General features: G+C 38.7%; 1 protein-coding gene across 4 annotated transcripts in view; it reads right to left on the bottom strand.

The window, feature by feature from the left end:
- Positions 1-302: 302 nt before the first annotated feature.
- Positions 303-24,427, bottom strand: part of LOC133664368 (immunoglobulin-like domain-containing receptor 2) — a 48,898-nt gene continuing 24,773 nt past the window's right edge. Inside the window, exons 3-10 of one of the 4 annotated variants that reach the window (XM_062068922.1) lie at positions 21,527-21,646; positions 16,606-16,662; positions 13,592-13,738; positions 13,353-13,514; positions 9,532-9,648; positions 4,986-5,190; positions 3,141-3,768; positions 303-676 (exon numbers count right to left, since the gene is read on the bottom strand). In XM_062068922.1, the coding sequence (XP_061924906.1) occupies positions 641-676; positions 3,141-3,768; positions 4,986-5,190; positions 9,532-9,648; positions 13,353-13,514; positions 13,592-13,738; positions 16,606-16,662; positions 21,527-21,646 (1,472 nt within the window). In that variant the 3' untranslated portion in view covers positions 303-640. The remainder of the gene's footprint in view (positions 677-3,140; positions 3,769-4,985; positions 5,191-9,531; positions 9,649-13,352; positions 13,515-13,591; positions 13,739-16,605; positions 16,663-21,526; positions 21,647-24,427) is intronic. The other 3 variants (XM_062068924.1, XM_062068926.1, XM_062068923.1) reach the window with 3 other exon arrangements.

Raw genomic sequence — 24,427 nt, 5'->3', positions numbered from 1 at the left:
ATATATATTAATACTGCATTTATATGTTTATTTCATGATCTTTACTAAAGTTTCAAAAATGTACCATATATTTTATATTTCAGACCTCAAAATGTAAATATAAAACATTTGGCACTGCCCGAAGTGTACACACAGAAAAACTAATTGTTTTTATTTATTTATATTTAAAATATGAATAAATACATTTTTGTAAAAAGCATTTCTAGATTGTGTAACCAACATATTTGTGATCTTAATAATTATAGATTGTTTGATACTGATGTAGCTCATTAAAATACAAACCGGAAACCTTTTTTGGCTTATTTTTTATTTATTTAAGGCATACAAAGATATTCAGCAGAACAACATTTACAGTCAGCTTCAGTGTATCCACTTGAGAAGAAGCACAGTATGTACAGTAGATACAAAAATACAAAATGATCCTGAGTTGCATTGTTGTAATAATAAGACTATCAGTAGGCAGATAAGACACACACATGTTGGCACTGTGAAAAGTCCTTCAATTGCTTCAAGTCATTAGAGTGGTGCAAACCTACTGCACAGTATTTGCATGAAAGTTTGTGGCCTAGTTAAAGGGGCGGAGTCAGTGCGGCAGATGAGGACGGTTGGAAGCAAAACAACCAAGTGGTGATGCGGCTCGTCACACTACCAGTGAATCCCTGCTCGGTGCTGTGCTCTGTCGAGGAAATGCATGTTGAGAGCCACATGTTAGACACCTTGCATTCATGCTAACTTGCTGCAGCCGGGGGAGGGCGTGGGGACTCGCTAAAGTGTCATTCAAAGAAGCGGAGGTTGGGTTAGTCGCACAGTAGTTGATGAGATGACATTGTTTATGAATGAAGGAGGTAAGGGTGGCATGCAAGGGCTGCTTATATTCGTGTGGGGGAGGGAATGGGTCATTTGGCGCCACCTGTTGGTTGGCGTGTATAAACCTCTACAGCTCCAAATTAAGACAAGGAGTGCTTTTTCCTTATTTTCCTTGCGAAAAATTCAGGAATAAAAGCTCTGCATAAGACTTATGAGTATAAGACCCACTAGTCTCCCTATTTAGTTTCTAGGGAAAACATGTTATCTTATAAACTGGAAGAAAAGCTCTGATTTCCTTGGGGAGCAATGGGTCATTTGGTGCTACTTGTTGGTTCACGTGTTTTAATCACCTGAAACTCAAAATAGGACACACGTTTTTATCTATCTTCAGATCCTGAATATAGGACACTTTTTCAATCTCCAGACCCTGAACATAGGACACTTTTTTTCTATCTCCAGGCCCTGAATATAGGACAATTTGTTTCTATCTCCAGATCTTGGAATATAGGACATGTTTGTTTTTACATATCATCAGACCCTGAATATAGGACAATTTTTTTTCTATCTCCATACCCTGAATATAGGACATGTTTTATTCATTTAGCATATATTCATGCTGAATTTCCCCCAGGGATCAATAAAGTACTTTCTATTCTATCTCCAGACCTTGAATATAGGACAGCACACATTTTAATCTATTTCCAGACCCTGACTGAATACAAGACACATTTTTAAATCTATCTCCATACCCTGAATATAGGACATGTTTTATTCATTTAGCATATATTCATGCTGAATTTCCCCCAGGGATCAATAAAGTACTTTCTATTCTATCTCCAGACCTTGAATATAGGACAGCACACATTTTAATCTATTTCCAGACCCTGACTGAATACAAGACACATTTTTAAATCTATCTCCATACCCTGAATATAGGACATGTTTTATTCATTTAGCATATATTCATGCTGAATTTCCCCCAGGGATCAATAAAGTACGTTCTATTCTATCTCTAGACCTTGAATATAGGACAGCACGCATTTTAATCTATTTCCAGACCCTGACTGAATACAAGACACATTTTTAAATATATCTCCATACCCTGAATATAGGACATGTTTTATTCATTTAGCATATATTCATGCTGAATTTCCCCCAGGGATCAATAAAGTACTTTCTATTCTATCTCCAGACCTTGAATATAGGACAGCACACATTTTAATCTATTTCCAGACCCTGACTGAATATAAGACACATTTTTAAATCTATCTCCAGACCCTGCATATAGGACAACACATGTTTTAATCTATTTCCAGACCCTGAATATCAGACAAATTTAAAATCTAGCTCCAGACCCTGACTGAATACAAGACACATTTTTAAATATATCTCCAGTCTCTGAATATGGAATAACACATTTAAAAAAATCTATATTTAGACCCTGAATACAGGACAACATATGTTTGGTAATCTATCTCCAGAACCTGCATATAGGACAACACTTTTTATTTATTTATCTCCAGACACTAAATATAGGACATGTTTTGTTTAAAATATAGGACAATATGTTTTTTTTAAATATCTTCAGACCCTGAATATAAGACAACACCATCTTTTTCCAGACCGTGAATATAGGACAGACATTTTTTTTATCTATCTCCGGGCTCTGCATATAGGACATGTTTTTTTAAATTTGTCTGCAGACCCTGAATATAAGACAACACAATCTATTTACAGACCGTGAATATAGGACAACACATTTTTATACATCTCCAAATTCTGAAAAAGGGGACTAATTTTTTAAAAAATCTATCTCCAGACCCTAAATATAAGACAACACGTTTTTTTTTCAAACCATCTCCAGGCTCTGAATATCGGACCACACATTTAAAAAACATCTATTTCCAGCCCCAGAATACAGTACAACATTTTTATAATCTATGTGAAAATACTGTCTTGAAAATACTCGCTTGATTGTTGTTTGGTTTTCAGGTAAAAAAAAACTCTCATGCTTGGGAATATGACAACTCTGTGAATATAAATATCGTCTTATACTCAGGAAGAAAAGCTTTGTACATCTTCGGCGACCCAACATATGATGACCCATCTTTTTCTAACTTTTTTTCGTTGAAAAAATGAAATATTATATATATCAGGGGAAAAAGGATGGGGAGAAGTCGTTCAGCCCCACCTGTTGGTTTGCGTGTGTAAATCTTCAGACCCCTAATACAAAACGACCAGTCTATTTCAGACTTTCCAAGGTAAATAAAAAGGTCTTACATCCGGGTCAATAAGGTATTCTTTAACTGTCTTTCCAGCTACAAGTAACTCACCAAGTTGTGTCTCCTGTCTGCTTCCTCTCTGCCACTCTGCAGCGGGAGGGTCATCCCCTGCCGAGGTCGCGTATACGAGAAAGGCCTCATGCCGGGCTCTGAGCTGTCATACCCGGTGCGGTACCTGTCCGGGTTCTGGGCGGCCCTGCGGTACCGCTCCGCCTCCCTCTCCGAGTAGGGAGGCAAAGAATCCTCATCTTCTGGACGGTTGCTAGGCGATCGGCTGTAGTAGCTGCTGCCTTTCCCTCTGGAGCTGCCTTTGGAGGGGGTGTCACTGTCCTCATCCGCTCTGCCTCTGTCGCCGCCCGGCCTCCTCGCTTTGTTCTCCAGCACGTGGTTGAGGAAGGCGTCGTCGTAATCTCGGGGGCGGGGCGGTCGGGAAGCGAGTTCGCTGTCCCACGTGCCCCTTCTTTTCTGCGGTAACGGCGAGGGGCCGCGCCGAGCCCAGCCGTCATCCACGTCTCTGTAGGAACGCCTCGGAGGGCTGTAATCACGGACCTCTAGCGTCTCTGGACGGCGGCTACGGGAACCGTACGAGCGGGCAAATTCCTCCAGCTCGTCCAGCGAACCGGTGTGCCCTCTTCTGCTCAGAGTTTTTCTCTGGAGGTGCTCTGAGTGAGTGTTCCATCTGTGGCAATGAACGGAACAAATGGATAAAGACCAACACGCGGTACAGTTTACTTACTATTTATTCATCATTCCATTGGGGTATGTAAGTTTTACGCTCACTAGGGCCGTTTAGTTCCATATGTATACTCTTATTATTACCTTTTATAAGACCTTGAAATGTCGGAGTTGGGAAGGAATTTATTTTTATTTGAGTCAGTTCAACAGTCAGAAAATGTGTTTACTTTCAACATGTTCAGTTTTATTGATTTCCGTTCATGTAAAGATGGAGTTTGTTAATTTTTCTCTCTTGTGAGACGGATATTTATTTAAATTGTACTTCATTTAATGTTACCTGTGTTTTCCCGCTCATTTTGTACATGGTACGCAACTTGAAAGAAATGTTAAAAAGCCAAACAGGGCATATTTCTTGTTTGTGTTTATTATAAAAAACAGTCAAACTGAGCATTTTTTCTCGTTTGGGGGGAAAGTTGTACAATAAGTTATAAACTTAAAAAAAGTTATAAAAAATTATAATAGTTATAAAGTTATAAAATAGTTATATAATAATATATAATAGTTATAATAGTTATATATATATATATATATATATATATATATATATATATATATATATATATATATATATATATATATATATATATATATATATATATATAACTATTATAACTATTATATATTATATATATATATATATATATATATATATATATATATATATATATATATATATATATATATATATATAACTATTATAACTATTATATATTATATTATATATATATATATATATATATATATATATATATATATATATATATATATATATATATATATATATATATATATATATATATATATATATAATAGTTATATATAATATATAATAGTTATAAAGTTATAAAAAAAAAGTTATAAAAAGTTATAAAAATGTATGTAGCAAGCTCTTTTTGCCATGTACACAATACTCTGGGATTAGCTACATTTAATCAAGAGTAACTAATAGCTTAGTTTACTACATTTTCCGAGTAGCTTGCCCATGCCAGATGGTAGGTAGTTAGTGATAAGATTACCATACCATATTTAATTATTACCAGCGCAGAGGGCACGGGCCGCAATTACACTAAAAAAGTTAAGTAGAGAGCCACAAAATGAGTTACAGAATACTATATTCAAAACAACATCACAAAACATAATCCAAATATTCCATAATCTAACCTTCTGTCCAGCTCATCGTCCGAGTGGTTGTCACGATCCCGGAGCCTGTGTCTGCGACTCTGGGCGGACGGGGCCCCTCCCAGCATGGACCGGTCATCGGCGTCGGCGATGGGAGGCAGCGCCTTCATCTGGACGGTCTGGTAGGTGTGTCTGAAATCTGTATTTCCTCCCTCGTGGAGAGAGCTGAGCTCTGATAGGCTACTGGCTGTTTGGACACACGCATTAGATGTTGAATTATGACGTGGAAATGTCGCTAACAATGTACAGTGGAACCTCCAGGGCGGAATTTGTTTGAATTAAGAAACAATCGAAGTGGAGAAAATAATATGTCGCCTTTATTAAAACCGCCAAGCGATTGTAAAAAGAAGCTAACCACAATAAACTGTTCATGTGGAAGTTATAGCACAGCCAATGACTGTCAGTATTTGTGTATGCTAACTATTCTACTTTTGAACTACTGCACACCAAAGTGTCAAATCATGCACCCCTACTATGTTGCCTTTGCTCTTGTTTTTTTTTGACGAATACACCACGTGGTATTGTTGAAAAAAAAACACAAGTTGGATTGACTTGGAATTTCTCCCACAGCCTGATGCGCTCTATAAAACACCGGCTGTAACTTTAAGGTGTTAAAATTGAATCGCACAAAATTTGGTGCACACCTTCTGGGGACTGACGAGCACATTTGTGTAGAATTTGAGCAAGATTAGGTGAAAAACATGGTGGCCATCAAGCAAAAGGTCATGGCTGGGATTTAGCAAAAAAGTGTTCGTAAGCCACTGATCATTTGTCTAATGATTATATAATTTTAAGGATATATATTTTACATGTATGCGAGCATGTTCTCCAAAGCACCACTCACACGGGGCACCACAAATGGGTGGATTGATTGATTGATTGATTGAAACTTTTATTAGTAGATTGCACAGTTCAGTACATATTCCGTACAATTGACCACTAAATAATGGTGACACCCGAATAAGTTTTTTAACTTGTTTAAGTCGGGGTCCACGTTAATCAATTCATGGTAAAATGAATGGACCAAATGTTTTCATGTATATGTGTGCGATCTAGTGTTTCCAATAAGTTCATGCCTGCCACAAATAAATTTAGACCGCCACGAAAAGATTTGGAGCTACACATTCGCTCTTGCTCATTAATATTTTAACGCACCTGGGGCCGTACTTATCAAGCTTCTTAGAATTACTCCTAAGAAGTCTGCTAAGAGTTGACTTAAGAGTAAATAAATTATTCGCTGAAAGCTGCACTTAAAAGTTAGTTATCAAGCGTCTTACTCACACTTTCAGCGAAGTGTAGGACTGAATCTTAAGTGTCACACTCAGAGCTGAATTACGACATTACTATGTGCCGTAAACGGAATTTTAGGTGACGTCATTTCTGTGTCCATAGAAATGACCAATCACGGAAGGGAATCCGTTGTCTAAGAATAAAGAAATATCTTGGAAATATTTAAGTGGACAATGGGAGTGTATATTTTGACAATAAACTACAAAATAATACAAAACAAACTAGTCCCCGCCGGCACTCACGCTACCGCTCCCTCTCTTCTATCGCCCACACACTCACTGACGTCACTCACCTCACGGCCACACACATACGCTACTGTCATAACATTTTCTTTCCAATTCATTAATTAGGCAACTAATTTGAAACTGGTGTGGGTGGCTCTATATATACTAGCCCACTGCAGACACATGCAGAAATCAACAAGGAATCGAAAAGTATTAAATCTGTGACAAAAATAATATCGGCTCTGTCTAAACGATACCGTTTGATCAGCTGCTCGTCATCAAAAAAAAAAAACATTGTTCCGTTCCCTGAACGTTCGCGCACGTCTCTCTCGACTCAGTGCCATCCCCTGCTGGCAACTCCTAACCACTTAAGACACCTCTGAAGGTCTCTTAAATATCGTGGAGAGTAGGAGTGATTCTTAGACTTAAGAACGTTGATAAAAAGCTTTTATTCTTAAGTTTGAGAGTAGGACTAAATTTCGCAAATTCTCAGGACTTAAGTGTAAAATGGCACTCTAAGAAGCTTGATAAGTACGGCCCCTGGTCTTTCTTTCTTTCTTTCATGTTTATTTAGAATATTGTAGACAAAACAAAAACAAACAAATTTTGCAAAAAACAACAAAAAAGCCATTCAAGAATGAATAACAAAAACAATAATAATAATAATAATAATAATAATAATAATAATAATAATAATAGTAATAATAAAAAGCAAAAAGAAACAAGAAATGAAAATAAACATTAATGTAAACATATCCGAAAAGGAGTGAGAAGAAGTAAAAACTTATGTACTCCCACCCCTCTTATTACTTACTATATGTTTAATATTAATAATAATAATAATAATATATAAAAATGTTATGTTATATAAATACATATACATATATAAGTATGTACATATATATATATATATGTATATATATATATATATATCTACAACATACATTCAACAAGTAACTATGAATGTGACACAACAGCGTGTATACATAGTATACATATACATACACATACAAACACAAACCTACTGACTCTTAGTGCAGTTCACTATATCCTGCGAACAATATATTTTTGTACATTCTTTTAAAAACATTGATTGGTCTGCCGGAAGACAAAGCATGAGGGATCATTAGTGTTGCTGACTTAGCTTACTTTTAGTGATCAGAGTCCACCAGATTTATCAAAAAGACGACTTGCTAAAAGTCTAGAGAAGACTTTTGGAGTCTACAGGGACGCCCCGGGCTAAATTGGAGCCCTAAGCAGAATTAGATTTTTAGCCCCACCCATCTCCCCATCACATATTTTTTTCACACTTTTTTATTTATGTGAAACTATTTTCATACATTTTTAATCAAACTGAAATTAAATTATATGCATGTGTTGTCCTAAAATAAATTTTAAAAAAAAAAGTTGTTCAACCATACTTTCTTTTAGTGCAAAAATCTATTTTAACGGCATTAAAAAAATAATAGGTTAATCACAGAAAACTTTTGCATTAACCACCCGATTTATTATGACCGTATATGCTTGGATGGTTACATTAGAGGCGGTGTAGGTTTGTCTTTTCTTTTTTTACAAGTTAATTTAAATAATATAGACAAGTATTTTGATAAATCCGAATTCAAAGGTGTAATTAATCTGATTTTTTTTTTTAAATAATAATTTGACAGCCCTAATAAATGAATAAACCTTCGAAAATCAACTCTAACTAGGTTTCAAACCCAGTACCTCTGCTTTACAAGACAAGCACTCGAGCTGTGCACCACAGGAACAGCACGTGTGTGACACTATGGGATCTCTGCCCATTGTATTATTGTCAGCAACTGTGCAGGAGGCAGCAAGGAATAGTTTGCGGCAAAAATTCACATGAATAATATTTTACGTTTTACATGCTCTTCTTTATGCAAAATGGGGCCGTGTGCGGAAAGCCCTACGCACACCTGCTGTTCTGCCTATAGAGGAGGCAGAGGGTGGCCCTGTGAGTCTGATATGGGTGCTAAAAAAATTGATTCACATTGAAATCGCAATTTTTTATTGTATTCCGATTCATAATTTTTGAGAAAAAATAAAATAAAATAAATTTAAAAAAATATATATATATATATATATACTGTATATATATATAGTACAGGCCAAAATGAACACGTGTGGAGTTATGTACTTAACAAAAAAAGATGAAATAACTGAAAACATGTTTTATATTCTAGTTTCCACCCTTTGCTCTGACTACTTTTTCGCACACTTTTGGCATTCTCTCAATGAGCTTCAAGAGGTAGTCACCTGAAATGGTTTTCACTTCACAGGTGTGCTTGAAGCTCATGGAGAGAATACCAAGAGTGTGCAAAGCAGTAATCAGCGCAAAGGGTGGCTATTTTGAAGAAACTAGAATATAAAACATGTTTTCAGTTATTTCACCTTTTTTTGTTAAGTATATAACTCCACATGTGTTCATTCATAGTTTTGATGTCTTCAGTGACAATCTACAATGTAAATAGTCATGAAAATAAAGAAAACAAATTGAATGAGGAGAAAGTGTGTCCAAACTTTTGGCCTGTACTGTATGTGTGTGTGTATATATATATATATATATATATATATATATATATATATATATATATATATATATATATATATATATATATATATATATATATATATATATATATCCATCTTCTCCCTCTTATATATATATACCGTATATATAAGAGGGAAAAGATGGATATATATAATATATATATTGTGTTTGTACTGTTATTGAAGTTGGCATCTAAAGTATTGTGTTTGTAGGTCTTGTCAACTTTTTGTGCAACTTTAGCATCATTCCCTGATAATTGTGGTATTTAAATGTTGAGGTTCCACTGTACTCTGTATTGTCCTCCTCTCAGTTAGTAGTTACATGTTATGAAATGAATGTGATTAGATGAAACAAACGCAGCATACTAATTAACACAAACAATCATTTTACACACCGACACACACACACACAAAACACAATAGCCTAATCACTGCAGGCTTACGTTGAAGTGCAGCCATCTTGGCGGCATACGGCACTTGAGCCAGCTCCCTCTCTATGTAATAAAGAACTTTCAGTGAGTCCTGGTCCTGACTGCCTTTCAGTCGGTAACCACTGCGCACTGCGGACATGGACACACAACACATTTGCATGCAACGATTGCACATGCAGACACTTATTGGACACTACATTAGGTACACATCTAATACACAAACTATTAGAACCAACTCAGTATGATGCATAACCACAACACATATATTGTGTGTGAATGTAGAGATGATAGATCTTGTGTTGAATATCATTAAAGGCCTACTGAAAGCCACTACTACCGACCACGCAGTCTGATAGTTTATATATCAATGATGAAATCTTAACATTGCAACACATGCCAATACGGCCGGGTTAACTTATAAAGTGACATTTTAAAATTCCCGGGAAATATCCGGCTGAAACATCGCGGTATGATGACGTATGCGCGTGACGAAGTCCGAGTAACGGAAGTTATGGTACCCCGTAGAATCCTATACAAAAAGCTCTGTTTTCATTTCATAATTCCACAGTATTCTGGACATCTTTTGCAATTTTTTTAATGAACAAGGAAGGCTGCAAAGAAGACAGTTGTAGGTGGGATCAGTGTATTAGCAGCAGACTACAGCAACACAACCAGGAGGACTTTGTTGGAGCGCTAGCCGCGCTAGCCGCGCTAGCCGCCGACTTCACCTTGACTTCCTACGTCTCCGGGCCGCCAAACGCATCGGGTGAAGTCCTTCGTCCTTCTGCCGATCGCTGGAACGCAGGTGAGCACGGGTGTTGATGAGCAAATGAGGGCTGGCTGGCGTAGGTGGAGAGCTAATGTTTTTAGCATAGCTCTGTGCAGTCTGGTTGCTAAGTTAGCTTCAATGGCGTCGTTAGCACAGCATTGTTAACCTTCGCCAGCCTGGAAAGCATTAACCGTGTATTTACATGTCCACGGTTTAATAGTATTGTTGATTTTCTATCTATACTTCCAGTCAGGGGTTTATTTCTTTTGTTTCTATTTGCAGTTAAAGCAAGATGCTATCACGTTAGCTCGTAGCTAAAGCATTTCGCCGATGTATTGTCGTGGAGATAAAAGGCACTGAATGTCCATTTCGCGTTCTCGACTCTCATTTTCAAGAGGATATAGTATCCCAGGTGGTTTAAAATACAAATCTGTGATCTACAATAGAAAAAGGAGAGTGTGGAATCCAATGAGCCAGCTTGTACCTAAGTTACGGTCAGAGCGAAAAAAGATACGTCCATCGCTGCCTCTCAAGTCATTCACTGTAACGTTCCTCATCTACGAATCTTTCATCCTCGCTCAAATTAATGGGGTAATCATCACTTTCTCGGTCCGCATCTCTCTCGCTCCATTGTAAACAATGGGGAAATGTGAGGAATACTAGCTCCTGTGACGTCACGCTACTTCCGCTACAGGCAAGGCTTTTTTTTTATCAGCGAGCAAAAGTTGCGAACTTTATCGTCGATTTTCTCTACTAAATCCTTTCAGCAAAAATATGGCAATATCGCGAAATGATCAAGTATGACACATAGAATGGATCTGCTATGCCCGTTTAAATAAAAAAAAATCATTTCAGTAGGCCTTTAAGAGTGTTTAGGTCTACATAATGAACTGATAAATGTACACAATCATGGGTATTAATTGGACATACATGCAGACACATACTACAGTAGACATGCTTGTGTAATTACTGTGCGAAAAGTCTTAGGCCACCACCAGCTTTGTTATTTGAATTACCTCGCCACATGACATAGTAAAACAATATTTACGTTAATTAACCTAAACCTCAAAGAGCTTATGAGTTTCACACTAACAAGCTATGTAGCGCAACCAACATTTTAAAGTTAAAAGTTAAGTTAAAGTACCACTGATAGTCAAATGAACCTCTGCATTTGACCTTGTTCCACCCCCTGGGGGATGAGGGGAGCAGTGAGCAGCATCGGTGGCCGCGCTCAGGAATCATTGTAGTGATTTAACCCCTAATTCCAACCCTTGCTGCTGAGTGCCAAGCAGGGAGATAATGGGTCCCATTTTTATAGTCTTTGGTATGACTCGGCCGGGGTTTCAACTCACGATCTACCAATCTCAGGGCGGACGTGAGTGTAAGTAGAGGTAGATAAAGCTGCTTGATGCAGCTATTGCAATCTAGTGCAGTTATTAAGGCTTCAAATGGCTACAATTATGAATGGGCGATATAGACTAAAATCTATAACACATTATGTATTGAGTTTGTATCCTGCGATAACGATAAATATCATGATATATTATTTGGTAAATAAATGATATGTTTAATTTGGCTGCTGACGTATGCGGTAACATTGCGTAATTTTGGAAGGTTAGTGTCCATCCATCCATCTATTAACTACCACTTGTCCCTTTCGTGGTTGCGGGGAATGCTGGAGCCTATCTCAGTTACAATCGGGCGGAAGGCGGCGTACACCCTGGACAAGTCGCCACCTCATCGCAGGGCCAACACAGATAGACAGACAACATTCACACTCACATTCACACACTAGGGCCAATTTAGTGTTGCCAATCAACCTATCCCCAGGTGCATGTCTTCGGAGGTGGGAGGAAGCCGGAGTACCTCGAGGGAACCCACGCACTCACAGGGAGAACATGCAAACTCCACACAGAAAGACCGAACCCAGGACCTTCTTATTGTGAGGCCCACGCACTAACCCCTATGCCCCAGTGCTGCCTATCAATTAAATGTTTGAATTATTTCTTACTATTAGCTCTGTTTTAATCATTTGGTGGGTTTTTTGCCTTTAAAGCACTCCTGTGTCCAGGTAATTATTTACTGAGTTTATACAGAACAGGCCAAAAGTTTGGGACCCACCTTCTCATTCAATGCGTTTTCTTTATTTTCATGACTATTTACATTGTAGATTGTCACTGAAGGCATCCAAACTATGAATTAACACATGTGGAGTTATGTACTTAACAAAAAAAAAGGTGAAATAACTGAAAACATGTTTTATATTCTAGTTTCTTCAAAATAGCCACCCTTTGCTCTCATTACTGCTTTGCACACTCTTGGCATTCTCTCGGTGAGCTTCAAGAGGTAGTCACTTGAAATGGTTTTCCAACAGTCTTGAAGGGGTTAGCTCATCGAGTAAATGCCAAGAGTGTGCAAAGCAGTAATCAGAGCAAAGGGTCGCTATTTTGAAGACACTAGAATATAAAACATGTTCTATATCAAGAAAGTTTGATCATATTACGCCTATACTGGCTCACCTGCACTGGCTTCCTGTGCACTTAAGATGTGACGTTAAGGTTTTACTACTTATGTATAAAATACTAAACAGTCTAGCTCCATCCTATCTTGCTGATTGTATTGTACCATACGTCCCGGCAAGAAATCTGCGTTCAAAGAACTCCGGCTTATTAGTGATTCCCAGAGCCCAAAAAAAGTCTGCGAGCTATAGAGCGTTTTCTATTCGGGCTCCAGTACTCTGGAATGCCCTCCCGGTAACAGTTAGAGATGCTACCTCAGTAGAAGCATTTAAGTCCCATCTTAAAACTAATTTGTAAAATCTAGCCTTTAAATAGACCCCCTTTTTAGACCAGTTGATCTGCCGTTTCTTTTCTGCTCTGCCCCCCTCTCCCTCGTGGAGGGGGGCAGAGCACGGCCACGGATGAAGCGCTGGCTGTCCAAAGTCGGGATATGGGTATTATTGCTTTGTAAATAACAGATCTGATGATGACCTAACACTTTGGAGCACCATTGGAGATGACAATGAAAGTGTTAGTTGAGATGTCTTTTGTTGTCTGGTACTCACCTCCAGCTAGGTTATTTTCCATAGAGGGGACGGTGACCACTTTTGGGTCCATGTGGGATGAAGGGGCGAGTGGCATCACGGCGGGAACGCCAGGAATGTAGTAGGGATACACGGGGACCGGAGCGGGCGGAGCAGTCTTGGCCTTCTTCCCCGCCTCGTACACTGCATGAGAATCAATACAGCGTTGAAAGACCCATGCGGGCCTCGAATAGACGCAACTTTGATGTTTTGTAACGTACGGTGTCGGGGGCAGCAGCAGGTCTCGGGGCAGCAGCAGCATCGCACGTAGCAGCAGCAGGAGTGAGGACAACACTGGCACCAGCAGATACCCAACAGCAGCAGAAACAGGAAGCTGCCCACAGCCACGCAGCCGACAAACGCCCACTCTGTAAGTAGACACACAAACACTCCAAGTTAGGAATCTCCAAGAAAACTAAAAAAAGCTCCTATCCAACATCTATCTGTAAGTCCAACCTTAACAGCACACTTCCTCAAAGCCCTTCAAGATGGTTGTGGGGGAATTACACATGTATTACTTTAGAGCAGTAGTTCTTAACCTTGTTGGAGGTACCGAACCCAACCAGTTTCATATGCGCATTCACCGAACCCTTCTTTAGTGAAAAAGAATTGTTTGGTTTTTTTTCAAATTCAAGAAAAAGTCATATGTTTTTTTTACCGGTGCACAAAATGAACCGTGCATGAACATCACCTTGTTCAAAGAACAAAACCAACACAGTGCATGAACTCATAACAAATTACACACCTTACACACATTACCATGAATTGATTTAAGTGGACCCCGACTTAAACAAGTTGAAAAACTTATTCGGGTGTTACCATTTAGTGGTCAATTGTACGGAATATGTATTGTATTGTGTAAACTGTACTGTTTCGTATAATGTATTCTCTTCCTCTGCAATCTGCTGGTAAAAGTTTCAATCGATCAATCAAACAACCTGCAAATCAGATGGAAAATTAGAGGGAACATTGTTTGGGGGTATCCATAATACACTGATAGGGAGAAGTTTTTATTTACACGATAAGTCGGATGTGTCTTTACCTCCTCGAACGCCTGAGGCCGACTCACCGAACCCCTAGGATTCGATCGAACCCAGGTTAAGAACCACTGCTTTAGAGATTTGGAGGGCATTAAAAAGTGGAAAACACAAAACGCTAACAAGTACAGTGGAACCTCCATTTACATACCCCTCATTAATTTTCCAATTTTATGTACCACAGACCAAATAGAAATAGGCACCCAGGGAATAGCCACAGCGTTGTAGACACGGCCTACCCCTTCCCCCTCTCACTTTCTTCCCCTGAAAACCAAGAAGATTAACCAACAAGGTAAAGTGTTTTTTATTTTTTATTCCTAAATATTGTAGCGACCTGGCTGTTAAAGTAAAATATTTTTGTGATTTGAAACTGTTTGTGCACCACAGGGATAGTGACTGTGTGTGTACGTGTCGGCAGGGTGGCTGCATAGGAAAAGGGACAGTTCGGCTAGTTGTTGTTTTGACTTTGTTATTAAATAAAGAGTTAATCCATCACCCCCCTTGTTATGTTTATATGATTTACAGCGCTTTATATTGTGTTCAAAGTGTATTAACTTGTATTAAAATATGGACTTCTGCCAAGACTGGAACCTATTATAAATGTTTACATTGTTTCTTAAGCAGAATGTTCTTTATTATACAAACGTTTCTATTTACGAACCTTGTTCAACAACCAATTAAGTTCGTTAATCGAGGTTCCACTGTATATATAACGTGCACGGTACAGCCCAGACTCGATCCCACGTCCACACCTAATGACTGACAAGCAGCACTAGCCAGTAGGCTAAAAGCCCGGGCTATCATCCCACAGTCCAGCACCGCTCCTACGGGCTCAAAGAGTGATGTTTACTCAGGTTACAATCACACAGCCACACAAGCTTACATCTGTTGGAATAGCCCAGGGGTCGGCAACCTTCAGCATACATAGAGCCATTTGAGCCCATTTCCCCTTAAATAAAACCCAACTAGAGCCGCAAACTCTGTTCGATTCCTAAAAAGATGATAACACCACTTATAGTTTCGTTACACCTATGCTATAGAATTTATGAAATCAAACACTTGACAATGATTCACATTTCATTTATGGGTATAAGCAAATCACCAAATTATTTTGAACATTGTAAAAAAAATACACTGGTCCTTCCCTTATTAATGAATTTGAAAAAAATCAAGTCGCGCCAATATTCTGAAGGCATACAACTGCGGCATATTTCATTTGACTAAAAAGGGAAAAGAACAACCTCGTCGTCAATGAAAGCAAATTAATCTGTCCATGAAGCATTAAATGTTCTATTTTCATCAGAAATGTTTCTCTTTTTTGATCCGTCCATTGCTAGCTAAAAACAATACAATTGCTTGGCAGCAAGAGATGACGCGCAGGGGCTGTGACATACGCGAATCCCTTAGGGGTGATGGACGGCTGGGCAGCGCCAGAGGAGCTGCAGCCTGCCAACGTAGCCCCCACTCCCTCCCCTCTGTTGCAAGTCTCGAGATGTATGTTGTAATATGTATATGCGATTTGCTATGGAGGTTTTTTCCCACTCCAGATTGGGCCCTCTTAGGAGCCCAGTCTAGATTGTATTTTTTTCACTCATCCTCCCCCAGAGTTTACCGTTTTCCCATCAGCGTTCCTGTTCTGTCACCCTGTACACTGTTTGTCTTATCTTGAACGGGTTTGTGCTGAAAACAAAGTTTAATTGTACTTGTGCAATGACAATAAAGACCTACCTACCTACCTACCTACCTACCTTCGATCGACAATATATCAAAATGTTTTATTATCATATGATAAGATACCAGAACTCTCCAAAATAACAACTGGTAGATTAAAAATAACTGAATAAATGTAATTAATTAAGTAACCATCATTTGTTGACATTTTGTTTCAAAGCCAAAGGGAGCCACGGCGGTGGCATGAAAGAGCCGCATGTAGCTCCAGAGCCGCGGGTTGCAGACCCCTGGAATAGCCTAATAGTGGGATAAATTGGCCCCGCTCACAGAACCGTAGTAGCTTGGGCCCTGTGCCTAATAGAATTCAAATTCTAAAGAACATCATCAATTTGTCTGCCACCAATTTGGTTGGACAAAGAGTTTAGATTAAAAAGGAAAAAAGCCAGGTGGTTAAATTGATGAGGAAAGCTAGGGAAATGCTGCGCAACAGAGGTGAAAAGTGTTAAAAGGAAGGTGAGTGAGCGTACCTGGCATAATCTCCACATCAAACTCAGGTAGAATATCGTCCTTCTGAGCTGTCCTGCCTGCAGAGATAAGACAGCAAACGTGAAGGCCAGCACAGGAAGCAGCAAGCGAGGAGAGAAAAAGCTCAGGCAAATGGTAACAAACTGCGAGTGAGAGATTTAATTGGTAGCGATCCATGCATCGTTCAGTCATTAAACGGCATTGAAATATAACGTTTCATTTTCAAATAGTGTATATTACGAACACATGGCCCACAAGGCCATCTTAAGAATTCTTTATTGCTGTACTTATTGCTTGGCGTTTATTTGGAAGCTAGTGTTACAGCCACAGATTTTAATGCCATAAAATGTACTAAAATGTCCTTTTTATTTTTTTTTCCAATTAAACTAGAACAGGGCTGCAGGCTGAAAAATCCAAGGAAGCGGGGGCCATTTTGTTGTTTTTCACTTTTTCATTTTTTTTAAAGCAAAAAACAGCCTGCATGTCAACTTTTTATTATTACCATCAACATTTTAACTTTTCCCTGTAACATTACACCCATTGGCTCTTTTATTACACTTTTTATTTATATATGTTTTCGTATTGTTAAGGCTGTTAAAAATTATCTGCGGCCTGCAAATGGCCCCTGGGCTGCAATTTGGACACCCCTGAACTGGAATGACCCTACTTAATATTAGAATGACACTACTTAATACCGGTAGTATAAAGAATAGAAGAAATGCAATGATAATACTGCAATTACAGAATTTCTTGAATGTTTTGTACTTAGATTGAATTTAGACACTTAAACCCTCAACAACCTAAGTAAGAGTAACATTTTTTTTTTAAACTTCTCATACAAAATATGTTAAATATAGACGGTTGCTTTCCAAAGGTCTAAGAAAACAAAATCATCTCTTAAGAGTTTGGGAAATACTGTCAAAAATGTCAACTTAATGAAAATATAATGATGTCAAAGCCCTCCCCCATGCTGGAAAAACCATGAATTTAGGTTTCAGTGTTTTAAAGCACAAAAGAGGGTGTGGGGGTGTCGTCTGTAAACTAGGACACGCATGAAGCAACTTATCGTGGGAACTCTTCTAACCTGACGTCCTATTGAGGCACTAAAGTGAAACAATGCCTCATTTTGTTGTTCTTAGAGAGATAAAAAAGTGACTGGCCAGAATGTACGTGAGGGAGAGTGGAGGAGTTATGCAGGGTGTGGCTGAAAGATGGAGAAATGGGAAAGCAGAAGAAGAGGGAGTAAACGTCAAAGCAAAAAAATGTATCCAAAAGAAAAACGACTAAATACGTTGGTATTTTCATTTTAAACAATGTAGCTGGAAACAAGGCAAAGCAGTGTGAGAGACAACTCAGGAGTTAGACTTCAACCAACACTGTGTGAAAGGGGATTTATGATGCATGTGCAACATGGGAAAGCGGTGTCCTTGTTGCTTAGTACAACAATGGCAATCCTAATGTACGATAAAAGGAATCAGAAAGTGAGCTGCTGTTTATTGATTAGGACAAGTGTTCGTCTAACTCCTGGGTGTCAAACTCTGGCCCGCGGGCCAAATTTGGCCCGCCGTCAAATTTCACTTGGCCCTTGAGGCAATATCAAATTAACACTACAGCTGGCCCGCCACCGCATTCACCACTAATTCTAATACTTGCCAACCCTCCCGGGAGTCATCCAAACTCCAGCCAGCCAGTCAGCCAGTCAGCCAGTGCGACTTCTGCATGCACACACAAATGAATGCAACGCATACTACATCAACAGCGATACAGGTTACACTGAGGGTAGCCGAATAAAAAACTTTAACACTGTTAGAAATATACGCCACACTGTGAATCCACACCAAACAAGAATGACAAACACATTTCGGGAGAACATCCGCACCGCAACACAACATAAACACAACAGAACAAATACCCAGAACCCTTTGCAGCACTAACTCTTACGGGACGCTACAAGGTGTGTGTGTGGGGGGGGGAGGTCTGGTGGTAGCGGGGGTGTATTTTCATTATTGTTATTTTATTTTCAAATGTATTATTAGCCTGTGGAAAAAGTATATTTTGATATTTACCTCAGAAGGCTGCACATAGAAGAGAGGCATTACATTTTTATTTACATTTTATTTGATATGCCATTGATAATTATTATTATTATTTGAAACTGGATTTTGCATGTCACTATAAAGTTATATAAGCCTTGCTTGTTCAATATTCAATGCAAAACTTGTTTGGGTCCCTATTAAAAGGTTAATTTGTTCAACCTTGGCCCGCGGCTTTGTTCAGTTTGAAATTTTGGCCCACTCTGTATTTGAGTTTGACACCCCTGGTCTAACTGGACACCCACCAAGGGAAGGCAGAATCAAGTCGGCTTGTCGATTCAGTACAATATGACTAATGCCACTATAATACACACAATTTGTATAGGTGATTAAAAGAAAGAATACCTTACATACTCTGTATATTCAGGCCCAAAATATAAGGTTTTGGATCATCATTTGTCCCAGTTGGTGCTAAGAAGGATTACACTAAATGCTTCTCAGACGGAAATGTAAAAAATTACAATATGAATGAAGTAGTTGAAAGCTTCAATAAGTATTTTGTGAACATTGGACCAAATCTGGTGGAAAATATTCCAGATCCAGAGTCAGTTGAGGACTTGAATGACACTATAGACAAAAATCCCAACTCGATGTTCCACGAAGGTGTGACTAAAGAGGAAATAATCAATATTGTGTAAAAAATTTAAATCCAAGACCGCAACTGATTTGTAACGGAATTTATATGGAAACGAAAAAAAGGTTATTGAAGAACCTTTAACATAAATCAGCAATCTATAATTTCAAACAGGCAAATTCCCAGATAAAATGAAATAGTAAAAGTCGTACCAATTTATAAGACTTGAGACAAATGCCAGTTTACAAACTACAAATCTTTTTCTCTACTTCCCCATTTTTTTTTAAATATTGAAAAACTGTTTAACAACATATTGGACAAATTCATAAATAAAAATGAAATACTCACAGACAATCAAAAACGGATACAGAACCAACAATTTAAAACATCAGTGGCATTAATCGAAATAACGGAAAAGATCCCCAATGCAATAGATAGCAAAACATGTGTTGCTGCAGTGTTTATAGATTCAACAAAAGCATTTGAACAATCAATCATAATAAACAAATTAGAACGGTATGGCATCAGAGGGTTGGTCTTGAACTGCGTAAAAAGCTACTTAACCAACAGGAAGCAATATGTGAAGATAGGAGAACAAACTTCTACAGAGCTGAAAATATCTTGTGGCGTACCTCAAGGATCAATACTGGGACCAAAATTGTTCAATCTATATATATTTTAAATTGTTCAATCTACATAAAAACGACATTTGAAAAGTTACAAAGTACTTAAAGTTAGTATTATTTGCAGATGACACGACTGCGTTTTGATCAGGAGCGAACACACAGAAGCTAATACAAATAAAAAGAGAAGAAACTAATACATTAAAGAGGTGGTTTGACAAAAACAGACTATCTTTAAATCTCAGTAAAACTAAAATAATACTATTCGGTAACAGTGCAACGGAAAGTCAAACACAAATACAAATAGACAGAGTAGGTACTGAAAGAATAAAAGAAAACACATTTTGGGGTGTAATAATGGATGATAAACCCCGCGACACCGAGGGGAATAAGCGGATGGATGGAAAATGAACTGGAAACCTCATGTAAAAAATATACAACATAAAGGAGCAAGAAACACGTCAATAATGAATAAAGCAAAACATGTTCTGGACCAAAAAGCACTTCATATTCTCTACTGCTCACAAGTGTTACCATATCTGAGTTATTGTGTAGAAATATGGGGAAACAACTACAAATGTGCGCTTTATTCACTAACTGTCACAAAAATGATAAATGAGAATAATACATAATGTTGGATATGGAGAACATAAGAGCCCTTTATTTATTAAATCAAAAATATTGAAATGCAACGATTTGGTGCATTTGCAAACAGCTAAAATTATGTACAAAGCAAAATATAACCTGCTACCCAAGAATGTACAACAATTCTTCTCTACAAAAGAGGAGAAATATAACATTAGAGGAAAATGCAGTTCCCCTAGATTTAAAGGGGATGGCGTGGCTTGGTTGGTAGAGCGGCCGTACCAGCAACTTGAGGGTACCTGGTTCAATCCCCAGCTTCCGCCACTCTAGTCATGTCCGTTGTGTCCCTTGCTCCTGATGAGTCGTGTTTAGGGCCTTGCATTACAGCTCCCGCCATCAATGTGTGTGTGAATGTGGCTTTGAGTACCTTGAAGGTAGAAAAGCGCTATACAAGTATAACCCATTTACCATTTAAATACACTCTAGTGGCACCTTTCTAATTTAAATTAATGGAAAAATACTACAATATATGATCTTTCAAAATAAAAGCCAACAGCACATGGTGTTATTGTCACAATTTCAAGGCCCCCACCCACTTTGTCTGGTGGTAGTAATCTGATTAGTTCTCAGCAGGGTGACGGCTGAATCACTCAAATACACAACGAGCTTCACGGTACACAACTTTTTCGTCACCAGTCACACTGAACACACCCCAAAGCTACTTGAAATACAAATAGTTGCCATGGTGACACATTCATAAGGGAAGCACATGTTCTTGAGACACTTCACTCAACAAATAGTTGGCAAACTTATATCAAGTATGATGGCTGTCCAAAAACAAACAAAAACAAAGGGAGTCCTGCCAAAGACCTTTTTGGCCGTCTCCATGGAAGCTGCTGTGTGGACAACTGGAATGCCAAGACAATAGCAATGTACGCTAAATGGCCACAACATAACTACAGTTGCTGTGGTGTAACTAAATGAATACCTTTGTGTACTGTAAAGGAGGAATCATTTCCTGTATCTAATGAAGTGTCCCTTTTCTTACCGAGCACCAGCAGCTCCAGCTGGGCCTCGTTCTGGCCCTCCAGGTCATTCGCAATGACCACTTTGCAGTAGTACAGCCCGCTGTCGCCCCACTGCAGCTCGCCGATTCGCAGGTCTGCTTCTACAAAAGAAGAGGAGAAATGACTATTACGAGTTAGTGTACACAAGGGACGTGCGGTCAGGGTAGGCAGGTGAGGCGCAGAAAAAAACAACCAAAAGAAACGAATAATAACACCATTATAATAATAATAAATAATAAAATAATAATAATCAATATACTGTAATTCAATAATAAAAACATACATCAATATCTGTCGTTAAACTGTGTCATAAATGTATTGTCTGTATGAATAAAATCACTTTTTAACATTTTATTGAGTAAAAATTGCTAAATTTGCACACAACCCGATCATGAGGGGTCTGAGTGTGGCACCGCTTCAGCTCCTTGAGGACCTACTGGAGTGGAAGACATGTTTACTTCCGTAAACATGGCCGCAACATGGCCGCTGAATACCACTCTGGCGGCCACGCTTGATTCATTTTGATACCAGGGCCGAGGGCTGGGCAATATATGGAATATACTCGCTATATCGCGGGTATGTCTCTGTGTGATGTAGAAAATTACTATTTCGTGAGCATTCGAGTATACGTTCTCATGCAGTTGCTTTTAGCTGCGGGCATAACACTACAGGCTTTCCTCACTCTTTCTTGTCTCTCCTTCTCACAGAGACATAAAACAAGCGCGCCTTCTTACATACGTCACATAATGTCGCACGTGCAACGTCATTGTGACGACCAGGTCCGGGTGTTCGATTCTCTCAGGGATGCAGACGGGCTTCGGACTGATTGATTGATTGATTGAGACTTTTATTAGTAGGTTGCACAGTGAAGTACATATTCCGTACAATTGACCACTAAATGGTAACACCCGAATAAGTTTTTCAACTTGTTTAAGTCTGGGTCCACTTAAATTGATTCATGATACAGATATATACTATCATATATACTATCATCATAATACAGTCATCACACAAGATAATCACATTGAATTATTTACATTATTTACAATCAGGGGTGTGGAGGGAGGGGGGGGTGGGGGGGGGGGGGGATATGGACATCAAGTAGTGGACATAGAGAGAGAGAGAGAGAGAGAGAGAGAGAGAGAGAGAGATCAGAAGGCATAAGAAAAAGAAAAAGTATCTGCATTTGATTGTTTACATTTGATTATTAGCAATCCGGGGAGGGTGTTAGTTTAGGGTTGTAGCTGCCTGGAGGTGAACTTTTATTGCGGTTTTGAAGGAGGATAGAGATGCCCTTTCTTTTATACCTGTTGGGAGCGCATTCCACATTGATGTGGCATAGAAAGAGAATGAGTTAAGACCTTTGTTAGTTCGGAATCTGGGTTTAACGTGGTTAGTGGAGCTCCCCCTGGTGTTGTGGTTATGGCGGTCATTTACGTTAAGGAAGTAGTTTGACATGTACTTCGGTATCAGGGAGGTGTAGCGGATTTTATAGACTAGGCTCAGTGCAAGTTGTTTAACTCTGTCCTCCACCTTGAGCCAGCCCACTTTAGAGAAGTGGGTAGGAGTGAGGTGGGATCTGGGGTGGAGGTCTAGAAGTAACCTGACTAGCTTGTTCTGAGATGTTTGGAGTTTAGATTTGAGGGTTTTGGAGGTGCTAGTGTACCAGGAGGTGCATGCGTAATCGAAAAAGGGTTGAACGAGAGTTCCCGCCAGAATCCTCAAGGTGCTTTTGTTGACCAGAGAGGAAATTCTGTAGAGAAATCTCGTTCGTTGGTTAACCTTTTTGATTACCTTGGTTGCCATTTTATCACAGGAAAGGTTAGCCTCTAAGCTTGCAGGTACAAAAATTATTTATTTAAGAAATAACTACTACTGGAAAAAAACGAAAACATGCTCATAGCACTTAAAGGCCTACTGAAATGATTTTTTCTTTTTTAAACAGGGATAGCAGATCCATTCTATGTGTCATACTTGATCATTTTGCGATATTGCCATATTTTTGCTGAAAGGATTTAGTATAGAACAACGTCGATAAAGTTCGCAACTTTTGGTCTATGATTAAAAAAAACCTTGCCCCTACCGGAAGTAGCGTGACGTTGTCAGTTGTTCACTCCCTCATATTTTCCTATTGTTTTCAACGCAGCTAGAGCTATTCGGACCATTACCCCATTAATTTGAGCGAGGATGAAAGATTCGTGGACGAGGAACGTTAGAGCACACTTGCCAACCCTCCCGTTTTTAGCGGGAGAATCCCGGTATTCAGCGCCTCTCCCGACAACCTCCCTTCTCCCGACAAACTCCCGGTATTCAGCCGAAGCTGGAGGCCACGCCCCCTCCAGCTCAATGTGGACCTGAGTGGAAACAGCCGTTCTCACGTCCGCTTTCCCAGCAGCTTGCCTGCCCAATGACGTCATAACATCTATGGCTTAGTAGAGTGCACAACAAGCAGAGAGAGTTCTTGGTTTCTTATGTGGGTTTATTGTTAGGCAGTTTCATTAACGTCCTCCCAGCGCGGTAACAACACACAACAACAGCAGTCACGTTTAGTCTACTGTAAAGCAGTTGGTCTGCTGTAAACAGCAATGTTGTGACACTCTTAAACAGGACAATACTGCCACCTACCGGATAGCCTGTGCAGAACACTGAAATTCAAGTATGTCTTTTATTTATATGTATAATAAAATTAAAATAAAATATATATATAGCTAGAATTCACTGAAAGTCAAGTATTTCATACATATATATATATATATATATATATATATATATGTATATATATATATATATATATATATATATATATATATATATATATATATATATATATATATATATATATGTGAAATACTTGATTTGGTGAATTCTAGCTGTAAATATAC

Source organism: Entelurus aequoreus, linkage group LG14 (genome assembly GCF_033978785.1).
Source record: "Entelurus aequoreus isolate RoL-2023_Sb linkage group LG14, RoL_Eaeq_v1.1, whole genome shotgun sequence".
Taxonomy (NCBI): domain Eukaryota; kingdom Metazoa; phylum Chordata; class Actinopteri; order Syngnathiformes; family Syngnathidae; genus Entelurus; species Entelurus aequoreus.
The sequence above is the reverse complement of the archived record's forward strand: the minus strand, read 5'-3'. Positions and strand labels throughout refer to the sequence as shown.